At 37.7% G+C, this 14,654-nt stretch overlaps 2 protein-coding genes across 4 annotated transcripts in view; both read right to left on the reverse strand.

Annotated features, from left to right (window-relative positions):
• On the reverse strand, positions 9 to 1,629 carry LOC104787294. Of its 2 annotated transcripts, none has more exons than XM_010512831.2 (2): positions 1,441 to 1,629; positions 9 to 1,305 (listed from the first exon to the last, which is right to left on the reverse strand). In XM_010512831.2, the coding sequence occupies exon 2, from the start codon at positions 932 to 934 to the stop codon at positions 182 to 184; it is 753 nt and encodes a 250-aa protein (XP_010511133.1). In that variant the 5' UTR covers positions 935 to 1,305; positions 1,441 to 1,629; the 3' UTR covers positions 9 to 181. The 2 variants fall into 2 exon arrangements, with proteins under 2 accessions (XP_010511133.1, XP_010511134.1); XM_010512832.2 differs by having other exon boundaries at positions 9 to 1,047; positions 1,143 to 1,629.
• Positions 2,208 to 14,654, reverse strand: part of LOC104787296 (eIF-2-alpha kinase activator GCN1-like) — a 19,470-nt gene continuing 7,023 nt past the window's right edge. For both annotated transcript variants that reach the window (XM_010512836.2, XM_010512835.1), the window contains 47 exons: positions 14,488 to 14,607; positions 14,342 to 14,401; positions 14,158 to 14,247; positions 13,960 to 14,050; positions 13,708 to 13,877; positions 13,293 to 13,586; positions 13,093 to 13,209; positions 12,831 to 12,932; positions 12,605 to 12,754; positions 12,211 to 12,375; positions 11,957 to 12,133; positions 11,650 to 11,772; positions 11,471 to 11,551; positions 11,273 to 11,389; positions 10,988 to 11,160; positions 10,477 to 10,554; positions 10,254 to 10,401; positions 9,784 to 9,906; positions 9,620 to 9,676; positions 9,431 to 9,541; positions 9,143 to 9,334; positions 8,892 to 9,065; positions 8,402 to 8,512; positions 8,254 to 8,323; positions 8,083 to 8,161; positions 7,702 to 7,804; positions 7,290 to 7,460; positions 7,084 to 7,206; positions 6,899 to 7,012; positions 6,484 to 6,590; positions 6,335 to 6,386; positions 6,147 to 6,253; positions 6,001 to 6,060; positions 5,786 to 5,900; positions 5,590 to 5,700; positions 5,370 to 5,507; positions 5,176 to 5,298; positions 4,996 to 5,067; positions 4,666 to 4,778; positions 4,314 to 4,472; positions 4,046 to 4,142; positions 3,776 to 3,958; positions 3,342 to 3,536; positions 3,089 to 3,268; positions 2,871 to 3,003; positions 2,642 to 2,720; positions 2,208 to 2,531 (listed from right to left, as the gene is read on the reverse strand). In XM_010512836.2, coding sequence (XP_010511138.1) covers positions 2,492 to 2,531; positions 2,642 to 2,720; positions 2,871 to 3,003; positions 3,089 to 3,268; positions 3,342 to 3,536; positions 3,776 to 3,958; positions 4,046 to 4,142; positions 4,314 to 4,472; positions 4,666 to 4,778; positions 4,996 to 5,067; positions 5,176 to 5,298; positions 5,370 to 5,507; positions 5,590 to 5,700; positions 5,786 to 5,900; positions 6,001 to 6,060; positions 6,147 to 6,253; positions 6,335 to 6,386; positions 6,484 to 6,590; positions 6,899 to 7,012; positions 7,084 to 7,206; positions 7,290 to 7,460; positions 7,702 to 7,804; positions 8,083 to 8,161; positions 8,254 to 8,323; positions 8,402 to 8,512; positions 8,892 to 9,065; positions 9,143 to 9,334; positions 9,431 to 9,541; positions 9,620 to 9,676; positions 9,784 to 9,906; positions 10,254 to 10,401; positions 10,477 to 10,554; positions 10,988 to 11,160; positions 11,273 to 11,389; positions 11,471 to 11,551; positions 11,650 to 11,772; positions 11,957 to 12,133; positions 12,211 to 12,375; positions 12,605 to 12,754; positions 12,831 to 12,932; positions 13,093 to 13,209; positions 13,293 to 13,586; positions 13,708 to 13,877; positions 13,960 to 14,050; positions 14,158 to 14,247; positions 14,342 to 14,401; positions 14,488 to 14,607 — 5,748 coding nt within the window. In that variant the 3' untranslated portion in view covers positions 2,208 to 2,491. The remainder of the gene's footprint in view (positions 2,532 to 2,641; positions 2,721 to 2,870; positions 3,004 to 3,088; positions 3,269 to 3,341; positions 3,537 to 3,775; positions 3,959 to 4,045; positions 4,143 to 4,313; positions 4,473 to 4,665; positions 4,779 to 4,995; positions 5,068 to 5,175; positions 5,299 to 5,369; positions 5,508 to 5,589; positions 5,701 to 5,785; positions 5,901 to 6,000; positions 6,061 to 6,146; positions 6,254 to 6,334; positions 6,387 to 6,483; positions 6,591 to 6,898; positions 7,013 to 7,083; positions 7,207 to 7,289; positions 7,461 to 7,701; positions 7,805 to 8,082; positions 8,162 to 8,253; positions 8,324 to 8,401; positions 8,513 to 8,891; positions 9,066 to 9,142; positions 9,335 to 9,430; positions 9,542 to 9,619; positions 9,677 to 9,783; positions 9,907 to 10,253; positions 10,402 to 10,476; positions 10,555 to 10,987; positions 11,161 to 11,272; positions 11,390 to 11,470; positions 11,552 to 11,649; positions 11,773 to 11,956; positions 12,134 to 12,210; positions 12,376 to 12,604; positions 12,755 to 12,830; positions 12,933 to 13,092; positions 13,210 to 13,292; positions 13,587 to 13,707; positions 13,878 to 13,959; positions 14,051 to 14,157; positions 14,248 to 14,341; positions 14,402 to 14,487; positions 14,608 to 14,654) is intronic.

Below are 14,654 nucleotides of genomic sequence, written 5' to 3' on the forward strand. Positions count from 1 at the left end.
CCCCCCGATTGAAAGCTACGACGAGTCCCTTCTTCACGAACAACAACCTCCCCAAAACTCCTCTTTTGACCCCAAACCGGACCGTGAAACCGCTCTTGTTGAAGAGGACCATAAGGACCACTACCACCAAAACGCTGCTGCGGGAAGTAACCATGCTCACCAGCCTCCGCAGACTGGAAGTCTAAAGCTCTCTTAGCATGCTTCCTAGGCTTTTCCCAGCACCCAACGTTATGATGCAACTCTTGCTTCCACCCCTTTTATCCGACTGCTCATCAGTACCATGACCCGTACCAACCTTATGAACCTCTGGACACACTTTCGAATCATGAGTCATCCTAGAGCAATGATCGCATACACCCACCAATTTCTCATACTCTAGGGAAACTACAATTTCATCACCAGTAGATAAAGGCACCACCATCTTGAAAATCAGAGGATTAAACCCATTGACAAAAACACAGAGACTGCCCGCTTCCTCATCAACCTCTTGAATCTTCCCAATCTTCTTACCAATGGCTTCAAGGGTTGCCACCTCCCACAAGTGCATAGGAATCCCAGTCACCTTCACCCAGAAGTTAATCGCAGAAGGATAAGAGGAGGAAATGATCGGCTCCCATCTCTCCAGAGAAACCATCCAACCATCAAAATGGTACGGACGATTCTGTAAAATGGACGGGATATCCTCTTCATCATCAAAATTGAACTGAAAGACACCTTGTCCTAGATCTGCTCCCACTACTTTCTCCTCTAGTTTCCAAATTTTTGGAAAATTAGCTACCAAGGACTCCATAATCTGACGAACCGGATTCATTAACCTGCCAATGAGGGTCATTGAAAACTGCTGAATTCTCTGAGCCAACACCGAATTGGAGATCGTCACTGTGTCGGTACGAACCAGGGAAGCTTTACTCTTGTTGGACGCTAATTGAGCCATATCTCGCGATAGTAAGAAACCTTGAACACCACCCAAGAAAAATAACCAGGGAATGCTGAGTGAATTGAAGCGAACTAGAGGCAGCCAAAGGGAAAAAATGAGATAAGTGATTCCTGAACATAACCCAAGTCATCGCATAAATACCTCGTCTACAACCCTTACACCAAAATCGTAAACAAATCGAATCAAGGATATGCAAATCGCTAACCAAACCAAATCCAATAGTATCATCATTGCTTCGACAATCCCATTTTCCAATAATCTTCAAAGAGAAATCCTGAGTAATGGAAGCACAGAGAGATCCGCACCCCGATCCGGAGTAATGGAGTCGCAATCCAGATCAGACCCGAATCCCATGAAATAAACCGAATCTGCCCAATCATAATCTCATCAAAATTCAGAATCATAAATACATCAAACTCCAGATCCATAAGAATTGTGGAATTAAACTCCACAAAAACCAGTCTTCCCCTTTTGAAACCAAATCCTAGCAATAAAAAACGGACCTTGAACAAACTCAAAGGTGAAGTTTCGCTCCATCCCCGAGACCTAACTTCTGAACAAGAGAGTGAGAGACCACCTCTCCCTCCCCCAACAGCAACAAGAACACCCATATCAGATCCTGAAACCAGTCGTCATCGCACACTTTTACAGAATTATTCTTTTTAATGCACTATTTTTTAATATTTGTTCAGTTCTTGTCTACAACATATTAACATATTTTTTTTTTTTCATTTAGCTCACTTTCCTTTATTGTTTTATCTATTTTCCTTTCTATTTTCATAAATTTTAAAGCTACAATGCTTACATTGCACAAAAGAAAAATACTTATGCAAAAATATTCTTTTTTATATATCTTGTTGTCTATTTTCAATATTACTCTTTTATATATACAAATACAACTAAATACTAAACCTGACACTCAAAATTATAGCCTAAAACCTAAACTTAAAATAAATAAAAAAAATAAAAAAATCTGAAAATTAATTTAACATTATAATTGTACAAGTAAAAGTAAAAATAATTATATATATTTTATAATCATTTTTACTTTTACTTTTTTTTTGACGTTAAAAATAAAGTATTTTATATCTATAAAAAAATATATCTATAAAAAATATATCTACAAAAAGGTATTTCTACAATTTCTCCAAAAGAAAAAAACTACCTAAATGAATTTTACTATTTAATAATATTACAATAATGTAATTAGAAGGTTTTATGTTTTAATATAGTGGCAATGGAGAGAGTACGCAATAACTAAATATGCATAAAATAAAACCCCTTTGTTACGTAAACAATATAACACAAAAATGTAGTAACAATATATCAAATAGAGAAAATGAAATCAACTATGCTTCCCAACCAAGAACACAAGGATCCGATACAAGATCATGTATATCTATATATAGTAATATCAACTTCTGTGCATCTACATTCTCATGCGAAAAAAAATGATACAGTATCATCCGCAACTCAAGGGATAAACGCTGCTGCCGTAATGAGCCTCTTCTACAAAATGGATTCAACAGCGATATGGAGAAGACAGTTTCCTTCCTACCCAATTGCATTATCATCATCACTTTCGCTGTCGTCGCTGCAAATGTAACTAATTGTATTTAGTGCAAGTCCAAGGAAACTAAATTTACCCATAACAAGAAAGATTTGGTCATCATAAGAATTTCATATGCGAAGAAGATTAAGTACCTTTGTTCAGGAAACTTGGATAACCGTCGGGCATCCAATCCTGTTATATATTTTTGAGCTGCTTGAACATTTTCTGCGCCTGGAGAGACAGATCAAAGACATTAGTAAAATATATCCCTGTTACAGTTTCAAGAAATACAACTACAAAGAGAGATAGATGCAAAATGCACCAATTTGCCAACATACTGTGGGCATAAAAAAACTGAAAGAAGTTTTGCAGATTCAATACCCTTTGTTAATTGGAACACATGCAAAGCACATCTTTCTGCAGCAAGTCTCACTGGTGTGTTCCCATCCCTCAAACATTCAGCAAGAGGAGGCCCAATAACACTTACATTTGCAATGGTTGCTGATGGGTTATCCTGTAAAATAATGTCTTCCATTACCACTGCACGTATCACTAGCAATTATATCCACTTCGATATTACTCTTGTAGCTTACACTTACTTTTGCAAAAGCTTTCAGTGAAGAGAGTGCTCTTCTTCGAACCTCACTAGAATCATCATGCAAAGCTGAAATAATGGATGAAAGGACATCGATAACCACTTTTGTGTTGGAAGGATCTATTGCAAGTTGATGTAGCAAAAGCCTTCCCAAAGCCTTTGTCGAGCTTTCGCGCAATGGAAACTATTCAAAAGAAGATGTCAGAAAACCAAGATTATCCAGAATAAGAGGCCAACATTTTTTCTCACAAAGGTACCTTCTCATCCTTCAGAGAGCTCTTAAGAGAATTTAACATAGAGGAAAAGAGTGACGATGTCATAATGGTTGAAGGATTGTGCTTCAGCAAGGATGAAATACAGAGAACTGAGCCATGCCTAGCACACCAATTTTGTGAAGCAGATAAATCTCTGACTTCCTGAAGCAGAACACTGAGTTGTGCAGCTTCCAAGTACTGCAAAAATAGGAAAGTAAGAAGCTCAGGCTTCAACAAAGCATTATAATCCTAAATAGTCAAACATACCCAACATACCCTAATTATGCTTCTATCAAAATACACTAAAATGACGGTATGCTTAAGTGCTGCAACGTTGCAGCATAATAGATCACAAGAGAAGTGTCTTACATAGTATCGAGTATGTGGTGTGAATCATAGGGCTAAAAAGAAAAAATTCCCTATAGAAGAGACCCTACCTGTGATAAAACACCCAGCATGGTTGTGGCAGAAATTCGAACTTGGTCATCTTCATGGTGCATTAAATCCTTTAGGAGATCAAAAATGCGTAATCTGACAGCTGGCCCAATGCTCTTCCCAGCATGCTTAATTACACCTCTCATAGCAAAGAGGATAGCCTCCCGTACCCCAGAATCTGCGGCCTGATAAAATATAACAAATTCTTCATAAACAATTAAGACCTACATGGACACATTAAGATAATCTGCATTAGTTGCTGAAAGAAGTACCTGGAAACTTGTCATCAAGTCACCAACTAATGGGTCAATCCTCGTGCTTAATGCACTAAGCTTTCCCAGGGCAAGCGCAGCACTAGAACGGATGGTCCTGCAGTTGTAAAGGTGTTAAATCGATGTACACATGTCAAATGGAGCATAACTATTATATGTGCTTAAATCCAAACTGTTAAATCCAAATCGTCTACCATAAGATGTAGTCTTTGCCTGTCATTAGACATTCATAAACTTCACTTGCATTCAAGTTGAGACAAGGACTAACCTTGAAGAATCTTGCAAACACTTGACAAATGTTGTTTGAAGTTGAGGGAGAAATGGCTTAAGCGCCATCCCACCCCTTTGTATAAGGATGATTAATGTAGCCAAAATAGCGCTTTTGACCTGCCACGGAAACCGGTCTCCTATGATTCGAATAAGTGGCCTGAAACAACAAGAAAATGTAACTTAACACAATAGACAAATGATACCTAATAAAATTTGTTTTTTTCAGTCAAAGTTCTTCTAACACCATGCACAGTCACGTCTAAGCCTAACAAAATAGAACAATATGACCCAAGAAAAGTGAAAAATACTTTGTAGCAGAAGTATCGACACAAGGAATGAAGACTGCATACCCTGTTATAGGTATGACGAACTCCTTCAATGCTTGCTCACTAGTAACTTCAATAAGCTCACCAAGACCAAGTGCAGCTTGCTCTCTTAACTCGGCGGATCCACTAATTAAACCCTGAAATCATAACACCAAAACAATACAAGGTAAATCTAAGTACAAAGTACAAAACTGCTTGATTGCTCTTGTACGAGCATGCAATCTAGGGGAATATTTTGTGCGAAGAAAAATGTTAAATGTGCGATAAGCTCAAGCCACCCAGAAACCACTACTAATTTAAATTATCTGACTAAAAGTGGCCTTAAGAGCAAGAAAATCAAGGTATAAGTTATACCTGTAGAAATACTGGAAGTAATGGCTTAAGGGATTTAGGGAGGCATAGACCAGGAATAACAACATATCCTCCCTGCAATTCAAGTAGCACAGTATACTTTACAGATATTAGTCTACAATACATAATATGATCCCTCATTGATCTCTTATATAGTGAAAATCTGGAAAATAGCACATTCACCTTCCGCTTCCTGCGCTCTTTGTCCCTAGCGGTAGATACAGCATCACGTACAAGTTTTATATATGAAGGAAGTACTTCCTTTGGAACTGAACCAATAACCCTAGCCAAAGCTTCCCAGGAAACCTGTTTAAAAGAGAATAAGTTAGACAAGACATGCTAATTTTAAATCTTTTCTTTCTGGTCAACTACCCTACCGCAACAGTTGTTGAATCAGAATCACTGAGCATAACAATCAGGGTGGATATCATGTTTGGAGCTTCATCAATCAAGTAAAGCTTGCTACTCTTGAAGAAGTAACCAATCAGATAGGCAGAACTTCTTCTAATTGAAGCCTGAAAACAAAAAAAAATAAGAAGCCTAAATTACTTACAAGCCAAAAATATACATACTAATTTAATGAGGTTACAAGCGAACCTGAATATCAGACACTCCTTTGAGAAGTTCTGATAATAGAGTCTCAACTCCTTCTTCATCTATCACCAGCACCACTCTCTCTGCAGCCTCTTGAGCCAATGAATGGACTTCCTGCATAAAAGAAAGGGAATCTTAATTATAGATAACAAGCTTTCATAAAATTTAAGGGTGAAGAAAGACGATCATAATTTTTTACCTTGTTTTCATCTCCCATTGCAGAGAGCAAAGCAGGAAGTATGGTCCCAAGATGAGTGTTAAAACCAGCACCAGCAACCTCAGCTAAAGCTCCCAAAGCATGTGCATTTAAGGCACTAGACACGGCATTTTAAAACGTTTGAGACAGCCAGAAAGTAATTCATCATGCTTGATGATGCATATCTAGATATAAATATAGACAAAAGGAACACATACGAGAGAGGAAGGTGGACAAGCTTGGGCAAGATGTGTGGAAGAACAGCTGATGTCCTAACACTGCAATTCCAAAAGTTAATTCAGTAAACCAGAAAAATTAGAACTGAGTAGAGGAAGAATAGCCAGAGTAAACAGTAGAAGAATACCTTATAATTTGTTTAAGGCCATCCAGTGCAGTAGTAGACATTTCATCATCCTCTAACGCTTCCAGAAGAGTTGGGATAATCTCATCCATTGCTTGCAATCCAGCGCTCTACATTACAAAAGTAGACGAATGATTAATATAGAGTGAACTAGAACAATCTGATATGAAACACAGGTCAGTAAAGGTTACCTTATACAGAGTGCTGAATGCTAGTCCAGCAGATTCACGAACCTCAAGAGCACTGTAGACGAACGTTGTAGAAGTTAAGAAATGTTCATTTTTTCATTAACATAAAAATATGCGAAATTAGAAGCTGATGCATGAAGAATAAATCAAACCTATCACAAAGTGCCGTCCGAATTGTGGGAATGAGCTGATCCATGAAACTTAGCAACTGACTCCTCCCAGCACTGGCCATCACTTCATTCAGGCCAATGCATACACCCTGTAAATCATAATTATATAAAATCAAGGACACGAGATAGACATGTGCCGCTTAGCATCAGCTGATCGACATGAAAACATTTAAGCATCACATATGCACATAAACAATGCAGCAGGACACAAACTTAATGGAACACAAAGCATGCAGTGATACATGTCAAAATATCTAGAACACAGAAACGATCGCATGGTTAGCACGGGCGCAACAATAACTTTATACCAAAATAGTTCCGGTTGAAAACAAAAAAAGTATGTTCAATGGTGTAAATTTGTTTTAAAAAAAAAGAGAGATTCAATTGAAGCTTTTACTTGTCTTTTGTCAACATCTGGATCTTTCAGTCCCTTAGATAAAATCGGAATGATAAGAGGAAGCACCCTTTCACCAAGCTTCCTAACCAACTCTCCAAGTGACCTCCCTGCTACCTACACAGTATGATAGACTCATACAACTGCAGGTTATAAGGAAAGAAACATAAGAAAAATAGGATCCAAACCTGGCGCCTCTCGGAGGATGGTGATGCCAAAGAAGAAATTAAGGTACTCATCAAAATTGGCATTATTTCCTTCAAAGTCTTTGGTGTATTTGCTACAATGGTTTTCCATACATGTAGTGCCGCCTGGAAAAAAGCAGAAATTTTATTTTGAACTCAATTTAAGTACAATCGAACAAAACTCGTAGATAAAGCATTAACAACATTACCTGACGAACAGACAAACTAACATCAGTCCGGACCATATATAACGCAGCAAGAACTTCATTACGCTTGTCCATCCCTAAAATATCAATAATTGCACGACCCTGGGCTTCAGTACTTGCACCTTCATCATCACTTCCACCCTCCAGCAGAGCTTTACCCGATGTACCAGCAACCTAGTACAAAAGATACAAATATCAAGAATTAGGGCAAGTCCTAGACCTATTAGTGCTGAAACTGATAGTACATTCTTCCATTTTCTAACCTGTATATTTACTAATACACACTAAATACTAAGCATTGTACATATACTAGGCTAGGAGGATGAACACATTGGTTACCAAGTATATACTAGGCTACAGGTTTCGAGAGGAAGGATAAACAACAAGAACACACAACACAAAAGATGATGTTAACCTTGAACAATAGATCCCCAAGTAGTTCGACAGAACTTTGACGGATACGCCAATTATCATTGAAAATACCATCCTCCACAGCTGGAAGAAGAAGAGGCAGAGACCTGTAAAACCAATCATGCTACTATCAAGACCTAAGATCTTTAATAATAAAAGACGCTTCTATTAGATTTCAACAATCTATTCAAACAGAATTTCTCACTAATCTACCACAGATTCAAGGAAAAATAGTGGCACATAGGAACACGATTCAAATAACTAATTAAATGGGTTAAAAATCTAATAAATCTACGTATTATGGTAGCCATATTAAATAATCTAGTTAAACATGCAATAAAAAAGTCAGAGAGAAGTAGATTGTAGATTTAGTGTAAATTTATACGTTGTTGCATGGTGCTCCACCAGTACATGGCCAGCCCCAAGGGCTGCATCACGAACAGATTCATTCTCATCGGCAAGACCTAAAACATTATTATAGAGCACCATCAATTTAGGCAATAAGTCAACAGCTATATTAGAAGTTAAAAGTCTGCCAAAAAAATTATAGGTTCACCATCCAAAATGGCCGGTAAAACAAGCTGCAAGTACTTCTGGAATTGAGCACCCAGGGATCTTGGTAAGAACTGTAAATAGCAAACAAAAGCTTTTAGAACTTTTTTATAAACTGACATTTGAGGAACATCTACGAAGCGACAGTTCACCTTAAAAAGCGTAAGGTATCCATCTCGGACTGATGCTTTTTGATGAGAACAATGACGAATGAGATCAGGAAGTAGATTCTCAAAGTAATCTGTCCCAAGAGCTGCTAAAACCTGAATCATAAGGAGAAAATGTGTTAACAGATGCAACTACAATATTTGGAAACAATTGTTATGGAGAAGCTGAGAAAGATGATTTTGCAACTTGTCATACACCATATCAGTTTTAAATGTACTTGATTGAATTACAAGAAGTAACAAGAAGCATATCAACAGAGACGTTTCGCTAAGTTATATGTAGATTAAGAGAATCAATCTACTTAAAACTAAATAGTAAAACCCTGATATTTCTGCAATGATGTATTGAAAACTGTGAACATAACAAAATTAAGCTCAGTGTGTTAAAGCTAACAAATAATTTAGTGGAAACATCAAACCAGGTGTTTTGACTAAAAGAAACAATGCCACACAAAACACATCTTATTCTACATACCTCACTTAATCCCTGAGCAGCTCCAGACCTTTCAACATTGCTTGTATCAGATTTTAGAGTTTCAAACAGCCATGGAACAAGATCTGGGAAATTATCCTCTCCCATTCCTCTAATAAGTGATCCAACAGCCCTTGCTGCCACAGAACGTACCTCGGGAATTGGATCCACAAGAACCTGAATGCTCCAGTGTTCAATTAATATACATCTTATGCAAGAGATAACTCATTATTTTGGTAAGAACAGGAAATTACCTTTTTAACCTCAGGAAGGAGCAATCCTATGTAAGGAATCATATCCTTTGGTTCTGTCACCAAAGAACACATATTGCCGACAATCTGAGAAGCTTTCTTTTTTGTTTCAGAACTTCTTTCCCTCAATCCTCTATGCACTATTGGTACCAATAATGCAAGCGACGGGGCATCAACAGAATTAACAAATGTTGTCTGTAATCAGAGAAGAAAGATTTAGATTTTAAAAAAAAAAAAAAACGGAAAACAGATGTACAAAAAATCACGGGCCAATACAAACAAAATCCTTACTTGGAGAAGGATGTCAAGAGAATGTCGTGTGTACTCATTGGGATCTGTTAAGGCCAACAGAAGAGTAGGGACAAGAGAGGATATCTCTGGGTTCTTTATGACACTTCCAACCTAAATATAACCGTGAGACGGAAATCTAGTCAGTAAAGTCCATAAAATATGGTATCTTTTCTGTTATATCAGTCTAACCTGCTGAAGTGCTAACTGCCCAGCTGACTGGACTTTTGGATGTGTATCCGTCAAAACCTGTATAAATTTAACTCATGACATCAGATAATATCAATTAATCAAGTGAGGCAATCTTTCCTAGGATTAAGGTTAAGAAGCAGCTGAAATTTACATGCATTACACACCTCTGTGAGTTTTGGAACAACCCTAGGAAGGCATTGAGAAAGTTGCTGAGGAGCACAAAACGCCATAGCACCGAGAAGCTGTACACTGCTCTGCTTTGTTCTCCATGCTTTATCTTCAAGGCCCTGTCAGAAAGAATGAAATCAACAGAAAAGTACCTGTCATGTACGACCGAAAAATATATACAACCAGGTATACCAAGTTAGTAACTGAACCTTATTTCTAAGGTGCAGCACTCATACAGGGTACAACTAGCAGAAAAAGGCGTGATAAATAAAAACAATTTTAAAAGCATCAGTAAATTTTCCGTCTTTCCTGTCAAGCGCAAAGAATTACAACAATGAAAAAGAAGATAGCATTGCATCGTTAACCAAATAAAAAAGATGATCATGAGGTGGGCACATGGTAGTGCACAAAACCTTAGTTATGGAACACTGAGCTTAAGAATCTTAAGAATTTAATAAATAATCACCTTGAGCAGAGAAGGAAGGACAAGTTTCACACCATATGCAGATAGTTGAGACATCATAGCTCGAGCAGCACATTCTGCTGCTTCACGAACTACTCCAACTTGGTCAGAGAACAACACCAGAAGTAAGGGTAACATCTTTATCACATACCTAAACCAAAAGAATGTATATTAGCAAGTTGCAACATTTGCTTTTGGCATATTTATCATTAGAAAGTTCTCTTACGGTTCAAATAATTTTCCAAGCTTCTCGCAGAGACATTCAAATGCAAGAAGTGCTCCTTCACGCCGTTTCGCAGAATTTCTGCAGCCAAAACACAAACAACACAGCAGAAGTGAAGTAAGGTTAATAGTGAACTTCTACATATTATAGATGTTATACAAAAAGACAAAGCATCAATGACATCAGAAATAACTAGCAACTAATTAGCACTTCAATGGAGTATTGACTTGCAAGGCAGCCTTTTTATTTGAAAATAAATCGATTATGTCAACAATGTATCACTAAAGAGAATAAACAGAAGAGCTAATGAATCAAAATGGACGGACTCTATGCAGAATATGTTTGGTCCCTCAGTACCATAGTGAACAGCTACATAACCTCAGAAAAATATAAATTAAAATACCAAAACACAAGCTTGAATGGCATCACAAGCCAACATGCACTCCTAAAACACTGATACCATAAACTTTAAATACCACAAAAATATAAAGTTAAAAGAATGCATAAGAAATACCTGTCAATAAGTGCCTCTTGCAAGGTGACTATAAGACCATATTTCTTCAAGCTAGAAATTCCAAAACCCGTAATTACTCCCGCAAGACCAAAAGCTGCCCCTCTACGCTCACCATATTTATCACTCTTCATTAGCTTATCCAAGAGCCTTGAAAAAAGGGCAGGGGCATCCTCCTAACAAAGCATCAGAGATTAACGAAAACAGAATGAAATACTACCCATGCCAAAGCCATTAGGTATAGCAAAAAGTGTTTAGGTAAGATCTCAAAATTTGTAGGAAACATACCTGCTTTGATAGCACAAGTGGAGAAAGGCATGTTGAGACTGCACGTTGCACAGATTCCGATGGTGTATTCAACACCTCCAACAGCTTTTCCACAACAGTGTGGACTTTTGGATCACCCTGCCATCAATGTTGATATATAAGATAGAGCAGGAAATCATGTGCACTGTGACGAGATTTAACAAATGATAGAGTTAACACTTTTGCTAGGTGCTTTGCCAGTGCTCCAGTGAATATAACAACACCCTCACGAACAAGGTCATATTCCTTTTCATCCGATGCCTGCATGATAACAGATATGATGAAGCTTCAAAGCAATTCGTAATAATCATGAAACACACACTTTATCGAGCAGGTTTTCAGTTGCTAGTAGAACAAACCTCTTTATTTAAATAATTCTCAAAGATGGGGAACAACAATGAAACGTTTTCTTTGCCATGCTTATCAATAATCATGATACCAGCATTGATCATCCTTCCACGAACATCTGTGTTGGGATCAGCCTGCACTTGGGAAAAAACCACTCAGTTTCAAAAGCTTCAAGCTATAGTTTCCGAAAACAACATAAAATGTGGGTTTCTAGGTAATATGACTGAAACCCAAATCCTTTGCAACACCAACATGGCTGAGAAAGGGGAGATTTATTTCATTTGAGAAACATTCATCTGACAAGTGGAGAAGACATACCAGTGCACGGGATATTAAAAATGTCATAACAGCAGGAAGGTCCTTTGCTGTCACTACATCGGCAGCAGATTGCAGTGCTAAGGCTATTCCTTGCCTTCCTATCCAACCAGCATCAAAGACATCCTCACCAGACGTAGCATCACGGATGTACAGAGAAAATAAAGTTGAAAGAGATAGCTGGAAAACCAATTAATCTTTAAAAACCATACTTCTTGCCACAAAAAAAAAAGTAATGATTAAGGAAATGCAGTGACCTGGATTGATGCCGGGCTTTCATGAAGAGCATCAGCCAATGCTTCTGCTGTAGCTAATCGGACATTGAGATTTGTATGAGAAAGTGCTTTAAAAATTCCTGAATAATCAATCCCCAGATCATATCCATAACGGGACCATATATCATCTGCTGCTTCTGCTACTGACTGCAACCATAAAGATCACGGAGCATCAGATGGAGGAATAACAAAACAAATAAGAGGACAACAACTTTGCTAGCCCCAGTCAAGTACATGAATTTAACAGTTAGGACATGGCAAATAGTTATATAACCAGCAGTTATGTACAACAAAAAGACAATATAACTAGATATCACAATTATGTACAACAAAAAGACAATATAACTAGATATCACAACAAATTACGAAGGTTAACCTTTTCAGGGTCATGTAAAGCTATCCAAATGTTTGTTGCTATATCAACATTCTGAGGAAGGGAGCATTTGGAAACAGCTGGAATGCACTTTACTGCGTTTAAGCAGGCCATTCTGACATGAACGTCTTTTGAATATACTCCGTAGAGTGCCTGTAAACAAAAAAAAATGAAATATAACTCACTAGAAATGGAAATTTTGCTCACATCACGTAGTTAAAAGAAATACATTTGCGACATCATCTGCTTGCAATCCAAGACACAATTCATTAAGTGCAGGTCCAACTGATGCTTGATATGCGGGAACAACACCTAGCAGATGATAAAGAACCTGAAAAAAAATAGTTTAGATGCCATATTTAAGAAATAGAAGCTGGTTTGTAACATCAGCTCTCACAAACAAAAAAAACGGTAAGAAATGAGCACATGTAATAGACACTAAAACTCAATGGATGTACAGTGTATAATTGACAGGGTTCAAGTCACCAAACTGATATCATCCGGAGTCTTGGAAGTGGCAGCATCGGATCTAGATGCATGCACAGAATATGAAGCACATCATCATGAAGTTTTGTCCGCTTTGATGACAGTAAAATTCGCTCCAGTATCTGGCAAGACAAAATCACAGCTCGTTCTAGTGAAAGTAACTACCAAGTTAGAATAATGTAAACAAAAATGGTAAGAAACACACCGGGAAAATAAATGTGAAGGTATCTACAGGAAGTGGTCCGGATTTACAAGATATGGATAACCCGTTTATAATCCTCTCAAAAAGACCCTCATCTGTTTTCCCAGCCTTGTCAACTGATGGACGAAAATCAGATGAAGTATCGACTTCATCAATCGCGATCAACCGCAGAGCAGTTGAAATTTCTAGAGCCCAATTACGCAGTGGCTGAACTGTACACCTTGCAAGCTTCATCAAGTTTTCAAAAGCTGTAGCACTTACGATAGGTGATCGCAGCAATGGATCCAAAAAGGTAGCCTGGTAAAGAGATATGGTGAGTGTAAGAGGTTAACAATTGTTGCTGAAATATATTCATTGACTCTATAGCATATAGATAAGTCAAACTGTTACGGAACTGAGTAAGAAAGCTTTTACATACCAAAAACGGTAACTGGCTGTGACAAAACACAGGATTAGCAAGACCCATCTCCCCAAGAGCATGGAGTACCAACGAAAGACTTTTTTGTATCCTGTGAACATTTTCCCGTGTTGAGGCCTCCTCTTTGAGCATCAGTTCCCGTGCTTCTTCCTTTGCAGTTTTTCCTTTGTCTGAAATTATTAATTGGCTGAAGAAAATATATATGCAGGGGCATAATAATCAAAACTATAGAGGGCTTCGATAGATTTATACCAACTTTCTTGGTCAACTTTGAAGTGTCCCTTCTGCCTGAATTTGCAGCGTCTCTACTAGCCAATCCTTTCTTTAGAGAATGATTAGAACTCTACATGAGCCGCCAAGAAGGATATGTTATTAGATCCCAAATGCTAAAAGGGGGAATCAAGTATCAAGTATAAAACATCTAAAAATAGAATAAACCCATTTAATTACCGGCTCCTGCTTTGTGTACTTGGCACCAATCGTCTCAGCAACATATATACCTTGCTCACTTAAAAGCATCCCCTCAGGTGTATGGAATATCTGAATAACAACATGAGAAAATAAGAGTAACAACTACCCATGTATGAAACGTTACAGTGAAATGTTAGAGCTCAGTAAAAGTGAGGAGATTTACATTGATGTCGGTCACTGAGAGCATATCATGAGAGAGTCGATCTGGAAGTTCTTGCAGATGCTAGAAAAATAAAACATAAGACCTCAGGAAAATTAAACAGGACAACCTCTTTGATTAGTAAACAAAGTTTCTTAAAATAAATATACCATCTTAAACACTGTAAATGTATCCTCTGGCGCCAGAGACATTAATGTGGACAAGGAAGATACTGCCGCTTGCTGCTCGGGAATTTTAGGACTCATTAAACCCATCGGTCCAAGTAGACTCTGAAACAATCATTCAAATCAACAGTTAATTAGTAATGCCAAGAAAA

This window comes from Camelina sativa, chromosome 5, assembly GCF_000633955.1.
Source record: "Camelina sativa cultivar DH55 chromosome 5, Cs, whole genome shotgun sequence".
Lineage (NCBI taxonomy): Eukaryota > Viridiplantae > Streptophyta > Magnoliopsida > Brassicales > Brassicaceae > Camelina > Camelina sativa.

Excerpts from the sequence above, each read along its gene's own strand:
- LOC104787294 (XM_010512831.2), bottom strand. The coding sequence starts at position 934 with ATGGCTCAATTAGCGTCCAACAAGAGTAAAGCTTCCCTGGTTCGTACC.